Source organism: Octopus sinensis, linkage group LG4 (assembly GCF_006345805.1).
Source record: "Octopus sinensis linkage group LG4, ASM634580v1, whole genome shotgun sequence".
Classification (NCBI taxonomy): Eukaryota; Metazoa; Mollusca; class Cephalopoda; order Octopoda; family Octopodidae; genus Octopus; species Octopus sinensis.
The window spans coordinates 74,895,558-74,921,826 of record NC_043000.1 but is presented as its reverse complement, the minus strand read 5'-3'; the positions used below and the strand labels follow the sequence as shown (position 1 = coordinate 74,921,826).

General features: G+C 37.2%; 2 protein-coding genes across 13 annotated transcripts in view; both read right to left on the bottom strand.

Annotated features, from left to right (window-relative positions):
* Positions 1-26,269, bottom strand: part of LOC115210218 (serine/threonine-protein kinase Nek4) — a 505,173-nt gene that overhangs the window by 188,270 nt on the left and 290,634 nt on the right. The window lies entirely within an intron of this gene.
* Positions 16,255-26,269, bottom strand: part of LOC115210217 (SLIT-ROBO Rho GTPase-activating protein 3) — a 410,133-nt gene continuing 400,118 nt past the window's right edge. For all 5 annotated transcript variants that reach the window (XM_029778687.2, XM_036502155.1, XM_036502156.1 and 2 more), the window contains one exon: positions 16,255-20,077. In XM_029778687.2, the coding sequence (XP_029634547.1) occupies positions 19,045-20,077 (1,033 nt within the window). In that variant the 3' untranslated portion in view covers positions 16,255-19,044. The remainder of the gene's footprint in view (positions 20,078-26,269) is intronic.

The following is a 26,269-nucleotide window of genomic DNA, read 5'->3' as shown; positions in this document are numbered from 1 at the left end:
GCCATAAAGGCAGGTATAAATGAGGCATTAACAAGGATGCCCCACGGCCTCTTCAGAGAATTTAATTTGTTATAATTGTTAAAAAAATTATTTTTCCATATACATATAAATATAAAAACTTGTGCATAAACTCCATAATGCTACACATATATAATACTCATTGATACAAAAAAACAAAATATATATCAGTGTATATATTAATATTAATAAGCACAGTTATTTTACATATTTAGCTAATAGTTCTAAAAACTAACACATAGGGAGATGTATGCGCACTACTATTTAAATTAAAATCATCCCTATACCTGAAAATAATAATAAAAAAACCATAGTTCAGTTCATAAAATTATAAACCTATAAAAGTCAATATAAATTACTATTAATATTAATAAAAATAATAATAGATACAGTTAAGTTAGCACCAAGTACATCCATTCAAAATCGAAATAACTATGAGTTTAGTTTTTCTGTCCGCTTGATATTGATTATTCTAGATTACTTCGATTGGCTTGTAGTTTGAAATTTGAATCAGAAAAGAAATTTTACGGTTGGTTAGTCAAGAAACGCAAATACGCTCACGCACATCCACAGATCAATCGCACATACATACATAATTATATGTATACACACACACATACACATCCACAAGCAACCTCTAGCATAAAGATAAATAAATAGGGGAGCAACTATACTGTCATCTAGTCTATCAAAAATATAACTATGCCTCAAATAACAAAAAAGATCCATTCATATATTTCCATAAAATATTTATTTCAATGATATATATATTTATATATCAATATAACGATGTCGGATGTTATTTCACTATGTACCTTGCGTATTTAACACCGGTTTTTATCATAGTCAACATAGCGGTTACTAGATTTACCGTAAATTTGTTGTGATTCCATGTATGCTAAGTTATAAAGTATAGATTAATTTTTATATTATAAATATATATCTCTTTTTTACTTATTAAATTCAATGCCATTATAAACAAGATTAGGCATTAAATAATAACAACAGGGGGACTCACTAATGCAATCGTATATAAGAAAATCACAGAAGTTAAAAGATTGTAAATACTTAAGTTAAAATGTGATAAAATAAATAAGAAGAATTAATTACGATTACACACATAATATAAGTACAAACCAGTATATATGTATTCATATATTATTAAGAAATAAATGATTGATATGTATGTATAAATCTACACTTATATAAGTAAATAAATAAATAAATAATTAGATGACTAAGTGCAAAGATAGATACCATAGAGAACCAATTCAGATAAATGCATAGGTACAGGTACACCTAATATATAGTAATGCTAATATGCATATATCCACATATACATAAAAGAGTATAAATGTAAATCAATAACATAAAATAAAGTTAAGATATATATTGAAGAAAGTACCAATATAAACTTAGTATACAAGCTAATACTATGAAAGTTTATACCTGTAAATAGTGAGTAAAAAATTGGATAGATGGATAATTTAATGTACAGATCCAGAAGACTATAAATATAGACTAAATATATAAGGCTGGTAATATTTATAAAGACTAATGTTTGTAAATGAAAAGGTTTATTAGTAAATAGCATAAGATACAAATTAAGGTGAGTACAAAGAAAGACCAAATATACAATATAAACACATACAAAAAACCTGGATTCTCAACCTAAACAAAACAAACTCCCAAAAAGGCTCTCATATATTGCACAATAGTATTACATTATCTAGAGCTAGATAACTAACCATGATATTCATATACACTATGCAATATTAGAAAACTTCGAGAATCACATACATTTACAAACATTAGACTTTATAAATATTACCAGCCTTATATATTTAGTCTATATTTATAGTCTTCTGGATCTGTACATTAAATTATCCATCTATCCAATTTTTTACTCACTATTTACAGGTATAAACTTTCATAGTATTAGCCTGTATACTAAGTTTATATTGGTACTTTCTTCAATATATATCTTAACTTTATTTTATGTTATTGATTTACATTTATACTCTTTTATGTATATGTGGATATATGCATATTAGCATTACTATATATTAGGTGTACCTGTACCTATGCATTTATCTGAATTGGTTCTCTATGGTATCTATCTTTGCACTTAGTCATCTAATTATTTATTTATTTATTTACTTATTTAAGTGTAGATTTATACATACATATCAAGTCATCTAATTATTTATTTATTTATTTATTTACTTATATAAGTGTAGATTTATACATACATATCAATCATTTATTTCTTAATAATATATGAATACATATATACTGGTTTGTACTTATATTATGTGTGTAATCGTAATTAATTCTTCTTATTTATTTTATCACATTTTAACTTAAGTATTTACAATCTTTTAACTTCTGTGATTTTCTTATATACGATTGCATTAGTGAGTCCCCCTGTTGTTATTATTTAATGCCTAATCTTGTTATAATGGCATTGAATTTAATAAGTAAAAAAGAGATATATATTTATAATATAAAAATTAATCTATACTTTATAACTTAGCATACATGGAATCACAACAAATTTACGGTAAATCTAGTAACCGCTATGTTGACTATGATAAAAACCGGTGTTAAATACGCAAGGTACATAGTGAAATAACATCCGACATCGTTATATTGATATATAAATATATATATCATTGAAATAAATATTTTATGGAAATATATGAATGGATCTTTTTTGTTATTTAAGGCATAGTTATATTTTTGATAGACTAGATGACAGTATAGTTGCTCCCCTATTTATTTATCTTTATGCTAGAGGTTGCTTGTGGATGCGTATGTGTGTGTGTATACATATAATTATGTATGTATGTGCGATTGATCTGTGGATGTGCGTGTGCGTATTTGCGTTTCTTGACTAACCAACCGTAAAATTTCTTTTGTGATTCAAATTTCAAACTACAAGCCATTCGAAGTAATCTAGAATAATCAATACCAAGCGGACAGAAAAACTAAACTCATAGTTATTTCGATTTTGAATGGATGTACTTGGTGCTAACTTAACTGTATCTATTATTATTTTTATTAATATTAATAGTAATTTATATTGACTTTTATAGGTTTATAATTTATGAACTGAACTATGGTTTTTTTATTATTATTTTCAGGTATAGGGATGATTTTAATTTAAATAGTAGTGCGCATACATCTCCCTATGTGTTAGTTTTTAGAACTATTAGCTAAATATGTAAAATAACTGTGCTTATTAATATTAATATATACACTGATATATATTTTGTTTTTTGGTTTTGTTTACCTTGCATTATTGTATCAATGAGTATTATATATGTGTAGCATTATGGAGTTTATGCACAAGTTTTTATATTTTACATTTTTATATTTTTATATTTATATGTATATGGAAAAATAATTTTTTTTAACAATTATAACAAATTAAATTCTCTGAAGAGGCCGTGGGGCATCCTTGTTAATGCCTCATTTATACCTGCCTTTATGGCTTATAGTTTAAATGAGGTATGACTGCCCTTACTGCCGAAACAGCTGTCAGATATGATATAATTACATATTATATTTTATATTTCTATTTCCTTGTCTATTTATATTTACTTTATATTTTGTATAATGCCTTTACTGATATGTAATGTTGTAATAAAGTATTGATTGGGTATCATCTGATAGTTGATGTTTTATTGATTTAAGTATGTTTCTCCATTTTCTAATTTTGTAGTATATATATATATACTCTTTACTCTTTTACTCGTTTCAGTTATTTGACTGCGGCCATGCTGGAGCAATGCCTTTAGTCGAGCAAATCGACCCAGGGACTTATTCTTTGTAAGCCCAGTACTTATTCTATCGGTCTCTTTTGCCGAACCGCTAAGTAACGGGGACGCAAACACACCAGCATCGGTTGTCAAGCAATGCTAGAGGGACAAACACAGACACACAAACATGCACACACACACATACATATATATATAAACATATATACGACAGGCTTCTTTCAGTTTCCGTCTACCAAATCTACTCACAAGGCTTTGGTCGGCCCGAGGCTATAGCAGAAGACACACCACAAATAAACGTAGAACATGAGAAACGGAAACATAAAATCAAACAAGGAAACGGACTTTTTTTAACAACAAAAAAACAGAGTACAGGACAAACAATACAAGGAAAATTCCCCTTCATCACCTGCCCCTGGTTCGACTCAATGCGTGTTTCGAAGGTAAGGGCAGAACACGGCCAGGCCAAAGCAGTCCTTCCTGCAAAAGGAATTAAATAAAATTCTTTTGCAGAGGGGTATAACAAGTGACAAGAACAGGACGTAAAAGCAATACAAATGAAGAAAAAACAGTACAAATAAAGAATAACAGGACAAGGAAATCAACAATAAGGGCTTTTTTTAAGCCTAAACGGTGGAAAAATTAGTTAGAACGCATGTGAAAAATCGGCTTGCGAAAGACAGAGAAGTCGATATATGCTTGTTGAAAGCACAGGCTGAAAGAAAGTTTTAGTAGCACTCTGGTCAACGGCCAGAGAGAGGAGGAGGAGAGAGAGAGAGAGGGGGGAAAGAAACCAGAAAGGGTGAAAAATAAGAAGGAGAGAGACAAGTAGAGAGGAAGACAGACAGGCAGGGAGGAAAAGTCAAGTAAAGAGTAAGAGTGCGCATCATGATTATTCAAATAAAAACTTACTTGGAGAAGAGAAACAACGCGTGCGTTCAGTCATATAATAACAATATAATAAATATTTAAAACATATGCATATATACATACATATATATACATAGCTGATGAAGGGGAATTTTCCTTGTATTGTTTGTTATGTACTGTTTTCTCGTTGTTAAAAATGTCCGTTTCCTTATTTGATTTTGTTTTCGTTTCTCGTTATGTTCTACGTTTATTTGTGGTGTCCTGTACTCATGTATATATATATATATGCATGTATATATACATATAGATGTGAGTATGTACATATATGTATGTATATATGCATATGTTTTAATTATTTATTTTATTGTTATTATATGACCGAACGCACCCGTTGTTTCTCTTCTCCAAGTAAGTTTATATATATATACACACATCTATATGTATATATATATATATATATTTCTTTTTCTTTTTTTGTTTTAGCTCAGAGTTGCGGCCATGCTGATGCACCGCCGTTTTGTGCTACACTGTTATTACGAAGAACCTCCTCTAATATGTGGCACTTGGTGAAGAATAGAGTTTGATATAGCTACTCTCATTTGCACCTCTTGCCGTGAGGTAGGTTCATCTGGGACTCTCGACAGGAAGATGTCCAGCTTTGATTTAAAAACCGCTACATCTACTTTGTGCCAGTTCCTCAGACTCTTTGGCAGAATATTAAAAAGCTGTGGGCCCTTGAAACCCAGGCTGTTGTGGAAGCTGGTCCTGAAGCGTGATGGCATTGCTGGGATCTTTGGCACTATGCAGTATCGTCCCGTTCTAGCATTGGTGTAGCTTACAATGCCAAAATTTGGCACAATACCTTCCAGGATCTTCCAGACATATATTACTGCATATTCTCCCGTCTTCTCTCCAGAGAGTAAAGTCTTAGCTGTTTCAACCTTTCCCAATAGCTGAGCTGTTGCAAAGAGACGATCTTTGTGAATCTTCTCTGGATTGCTTCAAGGTCTGCTGTTAATTTCACACTGGTGGGTGACCATAGCTGTGAACAGTAATCCAGGCGGCTGAGGACGAATGTCCGCCAGAGAACCATCATGGTTTCCTTATCTATGGTTCTAAATGTTCTTAGGATCCATCCAGCCAGTCGTCTGCACTTTGTCGTCATTCTGGTAATATGCACATGGAAAGAGGTATCCTCACTCATGTCGATACCCAGGTCCCTCACCGACTTGAAATTCCCTGTGGACCGGTGTATCCTGTAAGTTTAATATTCAGTTTTGGATGCTGGTAGCGCAGGGCCTGGAATTTTTCAGCATTATATATATATATGTATATATCATATACATATAATACACACACATATATATATATACACATATATATATATATATACACATATAATATATATATACATATACATATATACACACACACACACACATATATATATAAACATATTTATATATAAATATATCATCATCATCATCGTTTAACGTCCGTTCTCCATGCTAGCATGGGTCGGACGATTTTGACTGAGGGCTGGCGAACCAGATGGCTGCACCAGGCTCCAATCTTAATTTAGCAGAGTTTCTACAGGTGGATACCCTTCCTAACGCCAACCACTCCGAGAATGTAATGGTCAGGCGATACTGGCAACGACCTCGCTTGAATCCTTTTACACATGCCACCAGCACAGGTGCCAGCAAGGCGACGTTGGTAACGATCACACTCGAATGGTGGCACGGAAGCCAGTTGGCTGCTATGGCAACGATCACGTTCGGATGGTGCTCTTGGCACCCTACTAGCACGGGCACAAGTGCCAGTAAGGCGACGCTGGTAACGATCATGCTCGAATGGTGCCCTTTAAGTGCTACTGGCATGGAAGCCGGTTAGCCGCTCTGTCAATGATCACGCTCGTATGGTGCTCTTTGCATCCTGCTAGCACGGACGTCAGTCATCGAATTTGATTTTGATTTTCACTTGCCTCAACAGGTCTTCGCAAACAGAGTTCTATGGTTCTGAATGTTCTTAGGATCCACCCAGCCAGTCGTCTGCACTTTGTCGTCATTCTGGTAATATGCACTTGGAAAGAGGTATCCTCACTCATGTCGATACCCAGGTCCCTCACCGACTTGAAATTCCCTGTGGACCGGTGTATCCTGTAAGTTTAATATTCAGTTTAATATTACAAAGAAGGAAAAGGTACGCATAAGTGGGCTGGTTACGCCCCTGGGATTATGGTTTCATTTGGCTTGCCGGGTCTTCTCACGCACGGCATATTTCCAAAGGTAACCAAGTCAGTAGCGGAGGTGGGTGTGCTGAAAGTGCAGCTGCTAGAATTTCCTTGATGGGGCCTAAAGTTCGAAGGTCGTGCTTCACCACTTCATCCTAGGTCTACCTCTTCCACAGGTAGGGTGTTGCACTTTTTCACACAGCTATCCTCATCCATTCTTGTCACATGACCATACAAGCGCAGTCGTCTCTCTTGCACACCACATCTGATGCTTCTTAGTTCCAACATGTCTCTCAAGGTACCTACACTCTGTTGAGTATGCACACTGACATTTCACATCCATCGGATCATACTGGCTTCATTCCTCGTGAGCTTATGCATGTCCTCAGCAGTCACAGCTGTTCGTACACAAGCGTCATACAGTCTTCCTTTTATTCTGAGCGAGAGGCCCTTTGTTGCCAGCAGAGGTAAGAGCTCTCTGAACTTTGCCAAAGGTATTCTTATTCTAGCAGCTGCACTTTCAGCGCACCCACCTCCGCTACTGACTTGGTCACCTAGGTAACGGAAGCTATCAACTACTTCTAGTTTTTCTCCCTGGAATGTGGCGGAAGTTGGTCTCTGCGCATTTTCAGTGTTTATTGCTCTCGAGCATCTGCCACATATTTATATATAAATAAATACATATATATATATGTATATATATATATATATATACCAATTAAGGACTGAACACGAAAAGTGGACAGTCAACATGCTAGATATAGACGTCAAATCGCCATTCACCACAAAAGATTATGTTCTCAGATCAAACTCAACACAAAACCATAGCAATAAACAAGTGAAAAATATACGAAATAAAATAATAATTATTTTATTTCGTATATTTTTCACTTGTTTATTGCTATGGTTTTGTGTTGAGTTTGATCTGAGAACATAATCTTTTGTGGTGAATGGCGATTTGACGTCTATATCTAGCATGTTGACTGTCCACTTTTCGTGTTCAGTCCTTAATTGGTATATATAAATATTTTAATCTTCAGATTCTTTTTTAATATGCTAGACCACTGGTCTTAATTGATAAATATCAATTTCTACCCTTAATTAATTGTATATATATATATATATATAGTCGAGGTATTCAGAGTATGTGACAGAATACTTAAGATTAGACTAGTGCTTTATCATAGGTCAGCAACCATTATCTCGGCATATGCCCTTCAGGACAGAAAGACCGATTCTATGACACCCTAGAATCGTTGACAAATGACAGTGACCTTCTCTTTGTGGCAGGTGACTTCAATGGACATGTTGGACGGCATGTCGGGGGTTTCCATGGCATACACGGGGACTACGGTTTTGGTTCTCGCAATGAGGAGGGAACCAGGCTGCTGGAGTTCTGCGATGCAAATGACCTTATGATTTACAATACCAACTTCAGGAAACCCACCTCTCACCTAGTCACCTACCGTTCTGGCAGACACACTAGCCAGATCGACTACATCCTCGCCAGAAAGAGGGCTGCTTATAAATGCCAAAACCTTTCCAGGCGAGGAATGTACTCAACATAGATTAGTAGTCAGCGACTTCAGGATCAGGGCCAAATGGCTGCCCAGAAGAAGACCAGCTCGGAGAAGAGTCTGGAAACTTAAAGATCCTGTAAATTGACGGAGATTTAGAGAAGTTCTACTCGAAGCTTTCGACGAAATAGAAGGGGATATAGCATCACATAATGTGGAAGCCAACTGGAGGTTTCTACGGGACAATCTGCTGAGAGCCACTGACCAGATCTGTGGATGGAGCAAAGTCCCATCTCGTCCCAGGGTAATGTGGTGGTGGAACAATGTTGTAGACAGGGCTATTAGAGACAAGAGACAGGCTTGGAAGGACTGGAGGAAAGGCGGTAGTAGGGAATTGTATCAGACTGCGAAAAGAGAAGCCAGGAGACAGGTATATTTAGCTAGAGGGGAAGCAGATAAGAAAAAATTTGACAATGTTCTGCGCCGTGAGGACCAAAGACTTGAGGTGTTTCGTGTTGCAAGACAGTGTGTGAGAGAGAATCGTGATGTGGTAGGAGAGAAATGTGTTCGCATGGATGATGGTTCACTTGCGCTAAATGAGGATGCAAAGAGAGAGGTTTGGAGATGCCACTATGAAAGGTTGCTCAACAAAGAGAATGAATGGGATAAAGAGAGTCTGCCGAATGTCGACCCAATAGAGGGACCAGCTATCCGAGTTGACAGTTCCATGGTAGTTAAGGCAATTGGAAGCATGAAGACAGGGAAAGCCCCAGGCCCATCAGGAATTACTGCAGAGATGCTCAAAATATCTGGCAGTGTCGGCTATAGCCTAGTCACCCGTATAGTTAACCAGGTAATACACGAAGGAGTCATACCCAATGACTGGTGTAGTAGCATAATAGCCAACTGCTACAAAGGTAAAGGTGACGCCCTAGATACAAGTAATTACAGAGGTAACAATCTGATGGATCAGGTAATGAAGGTTACGGAAAGGGTCATGGCCCAACTGATTAGAGAGAGAGTCAACCTAGACGAGATGCAGTTTGGTTTCGTGCCAGGGAAAAGCACCACTGATGCCATATTTCTGATGAGACAGCTGCAGGAGAAATACCTAGCCAAAGATAAAACTCTGTACCTGGCTTTCGCTGACTTGGAGAAAGCCTTTGACTGGGTCCCCCGTTCCCTTATCTGGTGGTCAATGAGAAAACTAGGGATAGATGAATGGTTAGTGAGAGCTGTGCGTGCCATGTACAGGAACGCTGTTAGTAAGGTGAGGGTTGGCAACGAGTACAGTGAAGAATTCTGGGTGGAGGTTGGGGGTCCACCAAGGCACAGCCCCCTCCTATTTATCATAATCCTCCAGGCAATAACGGAGGAATTCAAGACAGGATGCCCCTGGGAGCTCCTCTATGCTGATGACCTTGCTCTAATTGCTGAATCACTATCAGAACTCGAGGAGAAGTTTCAGGCGTGGAAGCAAGGATTAGAATCGAAGGGCCTTAGAGTCAATCTAGCTAAAACCAAAGTCCTAATAAGTAGGAAGGTAGACAAATCTCAAACGCCTTCAGGTAGATGGCCCTGCTCGATCTGTAGAAAAGGCGTGGGTAGGAACTCTATAAGATGCACCAAGTGTAAGCTATGGACACATAAGAGGTGCAGCAATGTCAAAGAAAGGCTAACTAGGAATATAGTTTTTGTATGTGGCAGATGCTCTGGTGCAATAAACACTGAAAATGCGCAGAGACCATCTTCCGCCACATTCCAGGGAGAAAAACTTGAAATAGTTGATAGTTTCCGTTACCTAGGTGACCAAGTGGGTGTGCCGAAAGTGTAACTGCTAGAGTAAGAATAGCCTGGGCAAAGTTCAGAGAGCTCTTACCTCTGCTGGTGACAAAAGGCCTCTCGCTCAGAGTAAAAGGCAGACTGTATGACGCATGCGTGCGAATAGCCATGCTACATGGCAGTGAAACTTGGGCCGTGACTGCTGAGAATATGCGTAAGCTCACAAGAATGAAGCCAGTATGCTCCGTTGGATGTGTAATGTCAGTGTTCATACCCGACAGAGTGTAAGTGCCTTGAGAGAAAAGTTGGACCTAAGAAGCATCAGATGTGGTGTGCAAGAGAGGCGCCTATGCTGGTATGGACACGTAGTAAGAATGGATGAAGATAGTTGTGTGAAAAAGTGCCACACCCTAGCGGTTGAGGGAACCTGTGGAAGAGGTAGACCCAGGAAAACCTGGGATGAGGTGGTGAAGAACGACTTTCGCTCTTTAGGTCTCACCGAGACCTTTGGAAGTATGCTGTGCGCGAGAAGACCTGGCAGGACAAGTGAGGCCATAACCCATGGCCCATACCTGGGACGTAGACAGTCCACCTGTGCATACCTTCCTTCTTGGGACACATAACTCTACTTGTGAAGACCTGTTGAGGCAAGTGAAAATCAAATATCAAAAATCAAAGAATCAAATCAAAATCGATGAACATCAATGGAATTTGTAGTTTTGTGATACCAGTGCCGGTGTCACATAAGAAAACCATCCGAACATGGCCGTAGCCAGTACCGCATCGACTGGCCTCCGTGCTGGTGGCACGTAACAAACACCATCAGATCGTGGCCGTGCCAGCCTCGCCTGGCCTCCGTGCCGGTGGCACGTAAAAAACACCATCCAAGCGTGGCCGTTCGCCAGCCTTGTCTGGCACCTGTGTCGGTGGCACATAAAAAGCACCCACTACACTCACGGAGTGGTTGGCGTTAGGAAGGGCATCCAGCCTTCGGGCTTCCCAGACCCCAGTTGAACCGTCCAACCCATGCTAGCATGAAAAGTGGACGTTAAACGATGATGATGATATAAATATATATATATATATATAAATATATATATAAATATAAATATATATATATATATATAGGTAAAACTGCATGCATTTTCAACCTCGTTTTTGGATAGATGATCTTACTGAAGATCTCCATATAAATTATGTAATTTGTTGAGGGTGAAACAATTGCTTATGATTAATCTATATTTCTGTTACTTTTCATTTGTCTTGCTCGCTTAAGTTTCTGGTGTTTGCTAAATTTTCTGGAGAACAATTCTTACTGGTTAGGACCATAGCAGATCTTCTAGCATAAGGGTGTCCTCATAGTGGTAAAATTCCATCTTATATTTATGTATATAATACTATTTACTGAATCTCAGTTTTTTATATGCTAGACCACTGGTGTTAAAATTGATGTTATCAAATTAATATCCAAATTTTATATATATATGTATAAAAATATATATAAATATATATTTATATATATAATATATATATATTTATAAATATATATATATATATATATATATAAATATAAATATATATATAAATATATATATATACATACACACACACACATATATATCATATATATTAATACATGTAGAACAAATAGTGAGGTATTATTAATCCTGGCAAAATACTTCATAATCTCTTTGTTGGCATACCAGGCTAACTATATTACTGAAGTTAGTGAAGAACTCTTATCTTTTGGTAGGGTCCAAAGTTACGGGTCATCACAATTCTATATAGTAAATCCTTGAATGGGCTTCAGATACTTGTTTTTATGAAATGATATATAACAGAGATGTTAAAATAATGGTCATCCCATTAGATAGCAAATTTAGCTTATAGCTGGAGAATATCTTATATACAATGTCAATATGGTAACGTTACTGACCTACTTTTGTAACTGTCTCTAATATTCCTACCACTACAACTACTACTGCTACTTCGACTAAATACCACTCCTTCAACTGCTACCACCCATTGTAACCTACCTTTACCTTTTCTACTTCAACATTTTAATCTTTCTCCACTTACCCCATACAATAGCCATTCTTCAAGTGCTCAGTTTAATTCCAGGAATGGTTCTGAAAAGGTATCATTAAATTTCTTAGGTCTTTCAATTTACCTCAATTGATCAATATACCAATTGTATAATGTCTACTAGAAACAGCTGTAAGTCAAATTTGCCATAACAGAGGAATTATATGCAATAAATCATTATTTTAACTTGTCTAGATACATATATGTATATATATCATATACATATATATATATGAATGTCGACCCAACAGAGGGACCAGCTATCCGAGTTGACAGTTCCTTAGTAGTTAAGGCAATTAGAAGTATGAAGACAGGGAAAGCCCCAGGCCCATCAGGAATTACTGCAGAGATGCTCAAAATATCTGGCAGTGTCGGCTATAGCCTAGTCACCTGTATAGTTAACCAGGTGATACATGAAGGAGTCATACCCAATGACTGGTGTAGCAGCATAGTAGTCAACCTCTACAAAGGTAAAGGTGACGCTTTAGATACAAATAATTACAGAGGTATCAAGCTGTTGGATCAGGTAATGAAGGTTACGGAAAGGGTCATAGCCCAACTGATTAGGGAGAGAGTCAGCTTGGACGAGATGCAGTTTGGTTTCGTGCCAGGGAAAAGCACCACTGATGCCATATTTCTGGTGAGACAGCTGCAGGAGAAATACCTAGCCAAAGATAATCCCCTGTACCTGGCTTTCGTTGACATGGAGAAAGCCTTTGACAGGGTCCCCCAATCCCTTATCTGGTGGTCAATGAGGAAACTAGGGATAGATGAATGGTTAGTGAGAGCTGTGCAAACCATGTACAGAACACTGTAGGTAAGGTGAGGTTTGGCAACGAGTACACTAAAGAATTCAGGGTAGAGGTAGGGGTCCACCAAGGTTCAGTCCTCAGCCCCCCCTCCTATTTATCATAGTCCTCCAGGCAATAACGGAGGAATTCAAGAAAGGATGCCCCTGGGAGCTCCTCTATGCTGATGACCTTGCTGAGTCACTATCAGAACTAGAGGCAAAGTTTCAAGTGTGGAGACAAGGATTAGAATCAAAGGGCCTTAAAATCAACCTAGCTAAAGCCAAAGTCCTAATATGTAGGAAGGCAGGCAAATCACAAACGCCTTCAGGTAGATGGCCCTGCTTGATCTGTAGAAAAGGTGTAGGTAGAGACTCTATAAGATGCACCAAGTGTAAGCTATGGACACATAAGAGGTGCAGCAATGTCAAAGGAAGGCTAACTGGGAAGATAGTTTTTGAATGTGGCAGATGTTCAGGAGCAATAAACATTGAAAATGTTCAGAGACCAACTTCCGCCACATTCCAGGGAGAAAAACTAGAAATTGTTGATAGCTTCCGTTACCTAGGTGACCAAGTCAGTAGCGAGGGCGGATGTGCTGAAAGTGTAACTGCTAGAGTAAGAATAGCCTGGCAAAGTTCAGAGAGCTCTTACCTCTGCTGGTGACAAAAGGCCTCTCGCTCAGAATAAAAGGCAGACTGTATGACGCATGTGTGCGAACAACCATGCTACATGGCAGTGAAACTTGGGCCGTGACTGCTGAGGATATGCGTAAGCTCGCTAGAAATGAAGCCAGTATGCTCCGATGGATGTGTAATATCAGTGTTCATACCCGACAGAGTGTAAGTACCTTGAGAGAAAAGTTGGACCTAAGAAGCATCAGTTGTGGTGTGCAAGAGAGACGTTTGCGCTGGTATGGTCATGTAGCGAGAATGGATGAAGATAGTTGCGTGAAAAAGTGCCACACCCTAGCGGTTGAGGGAACCTGAGGAAGAGGTAGACCCAGGAAAACCTGAGACGAGGTGATGAAGCACGACCTTCGAACTTTAGGTCTCACTGAGAAAATGACCAGAGACCGAGACCTTTGGAAGTATGCTGTGCGTGGGAAGACCCGGCAGGACAAGTGAGACCATAACCCATGGCCTCTACCTGGGATGTAGCCAGCCCACTTATGCATACCTTTCCTTCTTGTGACACAAACCCTACTTGTGAAGACCTGTTGAGGCAAGTGAAAATCAAAATCAAAATCGAAATCCATCAACATCAATGGAAATTGTAGCTGTGATAACAGTGCTGGTGGCACATAAGTGGAACACACGAACGTGGCGGTTGCTAGCGCCGCCCCGACTAGCCCCCATGCCAGTGGCACGTAAAAAGCACCATCCGATTGTGGCCGTTGCCAGCCTTGTCTGGCCCCCGTGCTGGTGGCACATAAAAAGCACCATCCGATCGTGGCCGTTTGCCAGCCTTGTCTGGCACCTGTGCAGGTGGCATGTAAAAAGCACCCACTACACTCACGGAGTGGTTGGCATTAGGAAAGTCATCCATCTGTAGAAACACTGCCAGATCAGACTGGGCCTGGCGCAGCCTCCTGGCTTCCCAGAACCCAGTTGAACCGTCCAATCCATGCTAGCATGGAAAATGGACGTTAAACAATGATGATGATGATGATACATACATATATATATATCATATATATACATATAGATACACACATATGTGTACATGAAATTTACAGAAAAACAAGACAAAGACAGGTGTATAAACAAGCAGGTGTATTAAGTTTGACGCTTGGAAAGGTGAGAAAGTCTCTTACGTTTTGAGCCTACGGTCTTCAGCAAAAAAGAACACGAAATAAACAGAGAGAATTAAAAAAAGTTACATATGCACACACACATATATATGTATTGGTTTGAGGAGTAATTTATGAGCTTTTTCTTTTAAATTAAAAAATACATGCAGAAATAAAATGCATTTTGCTGTGTATTTTCAGATCATTAAAATGGAATGTGAAATGGACAAAACTGAGCATTTTCAATACAATTTGTTTTGCATTTGAGGTGTTAAGCCCATGAAAGCTGCTCATGAAATTTGTATGAAGAATAAACAATGCCTGTAGTTGGTTTTTGCACTTTAAAACTGGGAATTTTGACCTCAAGGATGGATCACACTAGTCAACCAACTGACTTAGATGAACCTTGCCCATTAAGTGAAGGTGGTTCACCACAATTTTTTTTTTATCACAATCCGTCTGCTCTGCCAATTCTCTGGTCGTTTGACATGGATTTTCGTGAACAAGTTGATTCAATCAACCTTTATTGAATGCAATTGGTTGTGATCCATCCTTGCAATTAAAATTCTCATTTTTGAAGTGCGGAAACCAACGGCAGGCTGTACTTTCAAGCATTGCTCCTTCTCCATACATAGCACAAATCTCACAAGCAGCCTCACCTCAATTAAATGCAAAAAGCAAATAGTGCTGAAAATGCTCAGTTTTGTCCACTTGACATTCCATTTTGATGATCTGAAAATACACAAAAATCAATAAAATTAAAAAATCAAAACACACTATCTTGTAGAGCAAAAAATTCTCTTTCAAATAACATAAAACATTTTGCTAATGCATTTTACTTCTGCGTGCATTTTTAAGTTTGATAAAAACACTCATGAATTATCCCTCAACCCTAAATATATATATATCATATTCATACCAACATCAAAAATCAATGGAAATTGTAGTTGTGATCCCCGTGCCGGTGGCATGTAAAAAGCACCATCTGAACGTGGCCGATGCCTGCGCCGCCTTGACTAGCTTCATGCCGGTGGCACGTAAAAAGCACCATCTGAACGTGGCCGATGCCAGCGCCACCTTGATTGGCTTCCATACCGGAGGCACGTAAAAAGCACCAATCTGATCGTGGCTGTTGCCAGCCTCGCCTGGCACCTGTGCCGGTGACACGTAAAAAGCACCCACTACACTCACTGAGTGGTTGGCGTTAGGAAGGGCATCCAGCTGTAGAAACACTGCCAGATCAGACTGGAGCCTGGTGCAGCCTTCTGGCTTTCCAGATCCTGGTTGAACCATCCAACCCATGCTAGCATGGAGAACAGGCATTAAACGATGATGATGATACATATATATATACATATATCTCATAAAATGTGAGAGAAAGAAAATGGATTCGGGAAGATTCTTTATTATTTGCTACAATCATTATTAGCTATTGAGCACTGGTGCACTATCAATTTTGAAAAACTTTTTTCACTTCTATATTTTTAATGTTTGTTTCTCAATCTCCACTTTCTTTAGTATGCTTTCTTACCTTCCCTTTAATTTCTGCAACTGTTTTAATGTTTTATATCTCCTCATATCTTTGTAGCATTAAATCAATGGTATGAGAAATGTACACTGCTGCAAGTTAACTGGAAATATTACATTATATGCATTCAACCATATAAATATGTCACAAATTACTTCAAAATTGATCCCCCAATTATTTGTTTGAAATATTTTCTTTGGCACATCATTCTTTGTATATATAAGGAGAAAGAACATTTGTGATTGATTGACCTGAAAATAATTATGGATAGTTATTTTATTGATACCTGTAGAAGTAGAAAAGGTAAACCCCGAACAGCATTTAAACTCAGAAATATTAGGTTGGAAAGTAAGTCCTGTTGTATTTTTGACATGATTACTTTGAGGTACTTTTTCAATATTTATAGTCAAACAAGTATTAGTTTTTACATTCTAATGTCTTTTCTCTTTGTGCAAATTACTTTATATGATAGAGGTTAAATTTGTATCGACTTTATCTTTTTAAAATGATTTTATCTTAGACCTATATCAGACACTGCATGCTGTATGAACTCAAAAGAACTTGTCAGCAATAAAAGCAGTAAGAAATATTTAGTTGTCTTTGGAAATGAAGGTTTATGTGTATAGATGTCTGGACATGCCACAATGACATTCCAGTTTCACTTGGGAAATTTTTCTTTCACAGATTTCCTTCAATCTGAATGACTAAATTCTATCAACCTTGAGCTTCTGAAAATTATAGTTGAGGAAAATTCAAAGGAAACTATACAAGATTTAGCAAAACAACTGAATTCAAGTTACACCTTGATCATAAAGTGTTTTCGTCAACTAGATGTGTCTAAACTTAGTAGTTCCCTCATCATCTGGCTACTTCTCAGCTTAATCAATGAGTTGCCCTCTGTTCATCAATGAAGAGTAGATTTGTTATTGAACTTTTCTTGGGTATAAACATTATCAGTGATGAAAACGGGATTCTCTATAATCATATTCAATGAAAACAACAAATGACTGGTACCTGATGAAAAAGGAGAATACATCCTGAAACCAGAACTACACCTGAAAAAAGTTATGCTCTATGTTTGAAGGGTGTCATCTATCATGAAGCATTAAACCAATATAAAACAGTTAATATGGAGAAGTATTATTAATCAGAAGCATTGCACATTAGTTAATTGCAAAGAGGTGTTGCTCTTATACAGTAATTTAAGACCACATATTGCCCTAGTCACACAGGGAAAGATTATGGCACTTAATATAGAATTTTTGCTTCATTGTTCTTACTCTTCTGACTCATCTTTTCAGATCATTGCAACAGTATCTCGTAACTGTTTATTAATTGTAAAGAGGTTAACAATTAATATTGAGTGTTTCTTTACTTCAAAACCTGAAGAATTTTACACCCAAACAGATGGGATTATGTTATCAATAAAGAGGGGCAATATTGTCTTTGTTAAATATATCAAATAAGACTAAAAAAAGCATTTTTTCCTTTATCATCTTGAGATGTGACAGGACTTTCTTTCCAACCTAATAGTATGAGACGTTGCACTGTGTACTGAAAATCAGTAAAAATCTATATGGGCTTCAGATAAACTAGTTTTTATCAAATGATATATAATCACTAAAATGAGATAGCATCTCCACTCTGAACTATTAAAGTACAGAATATATAGAAAATAAAATATATATTCTTTTAGCTTCCATAGCAAGCAAGATTTATATAATGTATACAATTTATATATTCCTTTTTAATAAAGCTAAAAACATTATTGGTAATAAAGAGAAGTAAAATATTTTGCACGTCTTGTTTGTTTTTTCAAACATTTTTCTATTATTTTACTCCTTTTTCATTTTTTCTTGCGCACAGTCAAATGTAAGCTCTACACAGCAAAGAAACAACATTCTGTTTCTACATTTTATTGAGTAGTCAATACCTTGTATAGTAAATTAATAACTAATACAACATTTTTACATGAGAGGGGAACTTTTTTTAGTTTTGTATCTGCACTTGTGCATTGTCATTTGAAGAATTACTTAGGCTATAATCAAAAGTAATGAATCAATCATCAGTATATACAAACTCCTAATTGATTTTAATGTTGTTTTGTTTTTACAAAGGTAAAAAAAATTCAAACTTAGAAATAACTTTTGTTTAAATCAGTCTGTACCAGGAAAATTTATATTTGGCAATGATTTTGAGAGTAAATATGAATGAGCATATAGGTAATTATGTACCCCCTCCTCAAAAAAATGAGTTTATTGTAGCATTTACACAATTCAAAGTGACCTATGAAAAGAAGAATCCAAAACAGGGTTAAGTTATAAAAAAACAAAAATGTTAAGATAGAGAAGAGAGTTGGAAAGGTGGGAAGGAGTAAAAAGTGTAAGCTAGATCCTCTGCTCAGCAATGGATGTCAAAAATGGCAATACCCAGAATGCTTACACTATTAAATTCTACAGTCTTTTTCCAAATGAATCCACTTCACCCTCCTTTCTATCAACTGACAATTCAAAGCTGCTGGTAAGAAATTTTGTTTCATTCATTACTAGATGTTACTTTTTTAATTCCATTCCATTCTCAAGGTATCAATATTTTTCATAAAATTTTCATATTTTCCTTCTTAGAAATCTCTTAAGATGAGTTCATTTTTTATTGCTTGGTTGACGATGCAGCAGTAGTTGCTGCTGGTGGAGGAGTTGCAGTTGTTGCTATTTCAGTAATTTCATCAGGTGGGTTAAATTTGCGCTGGGGATCCGGAGATTTTGTAGGTTTGCGCATAACAGGGGGTTTAGCCTTCATTGCAACTTTAGGCTTCTCTGGTATTGGAGGTGGGGCTGTGGAACACATCCCTTCATTAGGAACTTCTGCAAGTCCTGCAGGAGGCATGGGGCTTGGACAAATACGGCCACCAGGCACTTGTGTGCTAAAGCTTCTCTTTATAACTGATGACTGCACGAGTCCACCTGGTGGCTGTGTGTCCTCAGGGGCACTATGCCGATTAAGTGCTATTGGTGTGCGCAATAAAGGATGCCCTTTTTTTAATGTACTTTGATTGGACTTAGCAAAAGCATCAGCACCACTAATGACAGTGGGGCTACCAGGCTCACTGTTCTCCTGTGAGGGTGGGGAGTCTGACCCTTCAGGTAGGTCTAAAACTAAATCAGGTGTATGTTTAGGAGTGGGTTTACTCTTCATGGCTGGCAAGCTCATTCTTTTATCAGTTTTCTGTTGTACTTCTAATGACTTGATACCAGACATCATCTTGGCAAGAGCATCCTCAATAGCTGCCACTTCTTCACTGCTGACAGAACTGGATATTGCAGTTGTCGTTGTTGCTGTTGAGGTGGTGCTGGTGGCAGTTACACTAGTTGGTTGGGGCGGCTCGGATTTTTCTTCTTTTACGGGGTGTTCTTTAACAACTCTTTCACGAATCATCGGAAGGGGTGGTGCCTCTAATTTCATGTGCATTTTCGGCGATGAAGGACACTGGGCAGACGTTTTAGGGCTGTCTGGTCTCTCTTGTTGAATAAGAATATTTGGTTGAGACATGCATTTCGCCAGCTGTTGGTTGGTGGCACTATCATCACTAAGTTGCCTCATTGGAGGCTTCAGAGGCAAAGAATAAGTAGAGCTGTGTTTATCTTCATCACCACTGCTACTGTGGTTTCTTTTATCCTCACGCCTGTAAAGAAAAATAATAGTGCATTAAATTTCTTTTAAATTCTATGTTGAAAACAAACTTCAATTTACTAAATTAAAGGAAATCTTCAATACTTTGGACAGTATTTCTCAAATTTTAAGAGAAATTACAATATAAAAACAGAATTGTTAGAGTGATATATTATCACTCTAACAATTGTTGATTAGTCTCAGATGGAGCAGACCTAATAGTATTCCAACTGTAAATATTTTCCTATATGCAGGGAACTCAGGACCATACTAGCCCTAAAATTCACTCCATAATTGCCCATGGGCATATGGCATAGTGGTTAAAAGTGCAGGCTACTAAACCCAACATTCCGAGTGCGATGACCTGAAGAAGAAGAAGAAGAAGAAGAAGAAGAAGAAGAAGAAGAAGAAGAAGAAGAAGAAGAAGAACAACAACAACAACAAAAAATGCCTTATGAATGAGAACCCAAGTTTGAAATTTCTCCAAGACACTTGATGAAGGCTGGAGGGTATATCAGCTGAAATGTTGTGTTAATAACAAACAAGATGAGGACAAAGATCCATCAAATGTAAATAATGTACATAATTCCTCATCTTTACTAGTGTAGGTATTATTACAATACCTGGTGCAGTATTATTTTGGAAGAAAAATGTTGTACTTTCTATAAAAGCAGGTCCTAATTTGACCTTGTCCTTATTCTTAGTGCAACCATTGAAGAGAGCATTTTGATTTTAACAGCTATTTTATCAAAATAGAAGTGACAAAGGACGATATTTGACATATTTTGCTTTAGGAGTTCAATAAAGGCAACAACCCAAAGGAAAGTGTGAGGAATATTAATGCAGTATATGGCGATTGGACAATAAATGTAAGCCAGTGTTAAAAGTGGTTCCAGAAATTCCGAGCTGGGAACTACAGCATAGAAGACGAGCCTCATCCTGGAAGATCTGTAGAGCTTAATGAGGATGTCCTGCAAACCCTGATGGAACAAAATCCCATCATACCTGTTGAGGAACTAGCAGAAAAGCTTGGATTTGGTCATTCAACCATTTCTCAACACCTGCGTGCCATCGGAAAAGTGAGCAAACTGAGTCAATGGGTTCCTCTCAAACCTTCAAAGTCTAATCATGGACAGAGAGTAAATTGTGTGCTTTTCTTTGCTGTCATGTCTCACCAATGAACATTTTTGGAGCGAATAGTGACTGGTGATGAGAGAAATGGGTTCACTATAAAAATGTCAAGTGCTGGAGACAGTGGGTAGGGAAAGGAGAAACACCAGCAACCCAGGCTAAAACAGATCTTCACCCATGTAAGGTATTGTTACCTGTTTGGTGGGATAGGAAAGGTTAGTCCACTTAGAACTTTTAAATCCAAACCAGTGTGCCTGTGGTGGTGGTGGTGGCATGTGTTTGATACCGTGGTGTGTAAGGTAACTTGTGTGCATGCATGTGGTGGCATTTGTGAGATACCATGTGTGTATGTGTATGGTGACAGGTGTATGTATGGGTGAGTGTGTTTTTGCACATGTGCATAGATGTGATGGTCAGTAGTAGTTGAGGGCAATGGAAGGATTTTTGAAAGGCAGTCTGAAGAGTGTGTGAATGGGTGGGTATGGATGTGTGTGTGTTGGCATGTGCACGTAGACGGAGTGGGAATGTGTATGTGTGTGGACATGTGTATGGGTGCATGTGTATGCCACTCTCTGGGTCACTGTCTCTTTCTTTTTCTGTATATGTATGTGTGTGTTTTCATGTGTGCATGCAGGGATGTGTGTATGTGCATGTGAGTGTGGAAGTATATGTGTGTGTGTGTGGAGGTATATGTGTGTTCATGCATGTGTAGAGGTGTATGTGCATTCTCTGTGTACATGTATGTGCGTGTGCATATGTGTGTGTTGTGTGTGTGGCGGTAGATGTGCATTCGTGTGTATGTGTACATACATGTGTGTATGTATGTGTACATATGTGTGTGGTGGGATATGTGCGTTCATGTGTGTATGTGTGCTGAGGTATATGTGTGTTCATGTGTCTCCATGCATGTGTGTTGTGTTTGAAGGTATATGTGTGTGTGTGTTTGTATATATGTGTGAGAGGGAGAGGGCAGAGGTAGTGTGAAGGTACATTGTCTGAAGGGTGTGTGAATGGGTGGGTGGGAGTGTTGGCATGTGTACGTGGACGGAGTGGGAATGTGTATCTGTGTGCATGCATATGTATGGGTGTGTGTGTGGGTTTATCTTTGTGTGTCATTCTGTCGTGCATTCTCTTACTATGTAAATGTGTGTGTGTGCCTTTCTGTGTGTCACTCTGTTGCGTGTGTGTGGAAGTGTATATACGAGCATGTATATGAATATGTGTGCATTGTATGTGTTCTGTGTAGAGGCATGTGTGCATTCGTGTGTGTGTGTGAGGGAGAGGAGTGGTGATATGTGGTATGTAGTATAGGAATAGGAGATAAAAAAATTAATACAAATAATAAGTAAGTCAAAAATACAATTAATAAGTAGAAATTGGTAAAATAAAACCTTAAAGTGAAAAGACCGTATGAACAAATACATGTATGTATGTGTGTGCATAAATGGAGTTAAACACAGGTGTTATTCAAATTCTTTTACTTCCGACACGTTTCAAAGATATCACTGGGATTATTCTAAAGGAATAAAATGGTGTAAAACAATGTAATCTTCTCTTCAGGGAAGTGAAGAAATGAAACTCGTCAATAAGACATTTCAACAGAGAATGATGGATATGTATAGTGATTAACATACATGCTATTAAGTTTGTTTTAAAAAAACATTAGAGGATATAACATCAAAGGTAGCCTATAGAAAGAAGAGGGGTAAAGGAAAGAAAAAGACCAAATAAATGAGAAGTATATAACATTATGTATATTAAATAAAACCCTATAGTCTTGGAAAAAGATATATCTAGTGAATGTGAAATGTAAGAAGAAAATTAATGTTTAAATTATATATAATGATAGATATCACTTATATGAACTAAAGGTGTGTCTCTGCCAATGTTTACATTGGTATGCATGCTCTATAACTGTGTTTACAAGGGGATTTTTAGAAAAAAGAATAAAAAATAGTTCAGAATTACAGAGAAGACAGAATTCCTTGTCTTTGTCATAAGGTATCGAAATTGAGAGAATCAACCAATCTAAATTAAATTGTTTATTGTGGTTTTTTAGATACCAAATTAATTTACTAAGACTTGTATTGTTACGTTTATTCCTATTCCTAAATGTAGAGTAATGATTAGAAATTCTTTTAGATAATTGAGAAGATGAGCTGCCTATATAAAAAAATACTTCATTACCAGAAGTAATTTTACACTGGTGTATAGAATTTTTAATTTTAGAGTTACTTGATATAAACTTGATTCTGTTGTAATTGACTTCAGATACAATAACCGTGTTATAAATATTTCTAGGGGGATGGATGGTATTAGCTAAATTAATGTTAGTATTAGTAAATGTATCATTATTTAACAGGTTATTATGTGAAGAGATAATTTGTAAGAGATTTTTTGTGTTGGAAAAATCAATCCCAACCATGTGTGAGTTGATAATAGAGTAATACCTAGAATTCTTTGGAAAGTTCCTAATAATAGCTTCACAAAACTGGAAAGGAAGATTAGATTTAATTTGCTTCCTACAAGGAATAATTAACCAAATGGTTTTACTAATAGTTACCTTATTTTTAGTGTAACTATCTTTGAAAGACATATATTTACCTTTAGAACAAAAATAGGGGTTTAAATAAGGGTTATCTCCCTTCCTCTGTTTGGTGTTGGCATATAAATTAAATTTGACAATGTTTATATCCTTACAACTAGATTTCATATCTCCATTAGTAAAGGTAGAATAAGATTGAATGAAATTAATGTAGGTAACTTTCTCTGTATAACCTGCTTTAAGTAAGGCAGAGTTATAAAATTTGGCCTTATCATTGAAAATGTCAACATTAGCAGATAACTTAGACAATCTAAATGAAATATTCTTAACTAAGTTCCTAGTAATTGCCCTAGAATGATTACTGAATTTGCTAATATACTTAAGATTGGTTGATGGTTTGTGGTATGGGAAGTACAAATTATTGTGTAAGTTAAGAGAAATATCTAAAAAATTGTCCTTCGTTACATCATCATCAAAAAGGATGCTTAAGCCCATTCTACAGAAAAACTTAACTAAACTATTCTTAACTTTTTGTACTTTTTGGTCGGAAACATTTTAAAGTGAACAGTCATCACGATATACACCTCCATTTATGTTTGGGAACTGTTCTGCCATTTCAAAATGTATATATATAGAGACTAAATCAGCTACTTGCCATTGTAATATCAAAACTATCTGATGTGTCTTTACAGACCCACAACTTATTGTCAAACTTTATGATAGATTTTCTGGCGGCCAACACAACATTAATTTCTTCCCTGGTGAGACCAGCTTTGTTATGAGCAAGCCAAAGTGCCTTATTAAGTACTATTGGGTTGATGAGTGAATAAAAACTAGAAATGTCAAACTGGATAAACTTAGTGCTCCTCTTATTAGTAATAGAACTAAACCAGTTGACGACTTGGAATGATTTGGACCATAAACGTTTTAATTTTTTAACTAGCTTAAGGTGACCCGCTCTACGCACGGGTAAGAGTGTGGTTGTTACTTTCTTTTGCTTCCTTACTGTTTTTTATCACCACATTCTCCCTCTTTGTTTCTCTCTCACTTTCTCACTATCTTACTCTTCCTTTCTCTCTCACTTTCTCACTCTTCCTTTCTCTCAGACTCTCCCTCGCTTTCTCTTTCTATCTTTCTCTATCTCTCTCCCATTTATAAACAACAAAAGATCTTGAGTAAGTTGAGGAAAAAAATATTTTGAAAGATAAATCATAAATATCAGGCAGTGACAACAGAAAGGTCTGCTTCAAGGCAGACAGCAAAACACTAACATTTAAAAGGGACAGATGAACTTGCGAGCTGGATAAAAATAAAAAAATATTGGAAACCAAAGTTTGAAGGGATAGAATCTGAGGATAGTAGAGTCACCATGGCTGGCATTTCTTAACGATGGACAGTAACGTAGCAGCAATTTAATGGCTGGCGTAAAATTTTGAACTTGATGTAAAAGAAAATTCCTAAACACCAAGTTTTGAAGTGATTCTTTCTCACGACAGTAGACTCACCATGGCAAGCATTCAAAACTTCTTCATCATGGACAGCAACACATTGAAGATCTAAAGGCTGGCGCAAATTTTTAGCTTGATGTAACAGAGAATTCCTAAACACCCGCTCCTGTAAAGTTTAATCCCCTTCCAGCCCCATTTAGACCTCTTTTCACATTTTGGTTAATATAACCTGATTTCATTCAGGTCTACTCGGGCCACATTTGATAAGATGAGGAATTTTGTCCTAGAGGTCACGCCTTTCATTTGAGGAAAAAAATAGTTGCCATGCAAACTTGCCAGCACTTTTAACATAGGTGTGCATATTTTCAGCTCAACCGACCACATAATGCACACATTATATATATATATATGTGTGTGTGTGTGTGTATGTATGCATTATATATATAAATGTATACAAATTATATATATATATATATATATATATATATCATCATCATCATCATCATTTAGCATCCGTTTTCCATGCTAGCATGGGTTGGACGGTTCAACTGGGGTCTGTGAAGATGGAAGGCTTCATCAGGCCCAGTCAGATCTGGCAGTGTTTCTACGGCTGGATGCCCTTCCTAACGCCAACCACTCCGTGAGTGTAGTGGGTGCTTTTTACATGCCATCCGCACAGGTGCCAGACAGAGCTGGCAAACGGCCACGAACGGATGGTGCTTTTACGTGTCACCGGCACGGGGGCCAGGCGAGGCTGGCAACGGACACGAACGGATGGTGCTTACACTTTGTATATATACATAGAACACACACACACATATAGAAATTAACCCAATAAATATCTGATTCATATTTGTTCTCATGATTGTGTGGTGGTGGTGTCGTTAATAATTCTCTCTATGAATGCAGACAGACGTCGAGAGAGAGAGAGGACGTGGGAGAAAGAGTGAAGGTGGCGTGGGAAAGATAGTAGACGCTATCAAACATTATAGAGAGAATGTGAAAGGAAGGGAGGTAAAAGAGAGAGAGATGGAGGAAGACAAGCAGATAAGAGAATGAGAGAAGACTTGTCAAAGTGTGT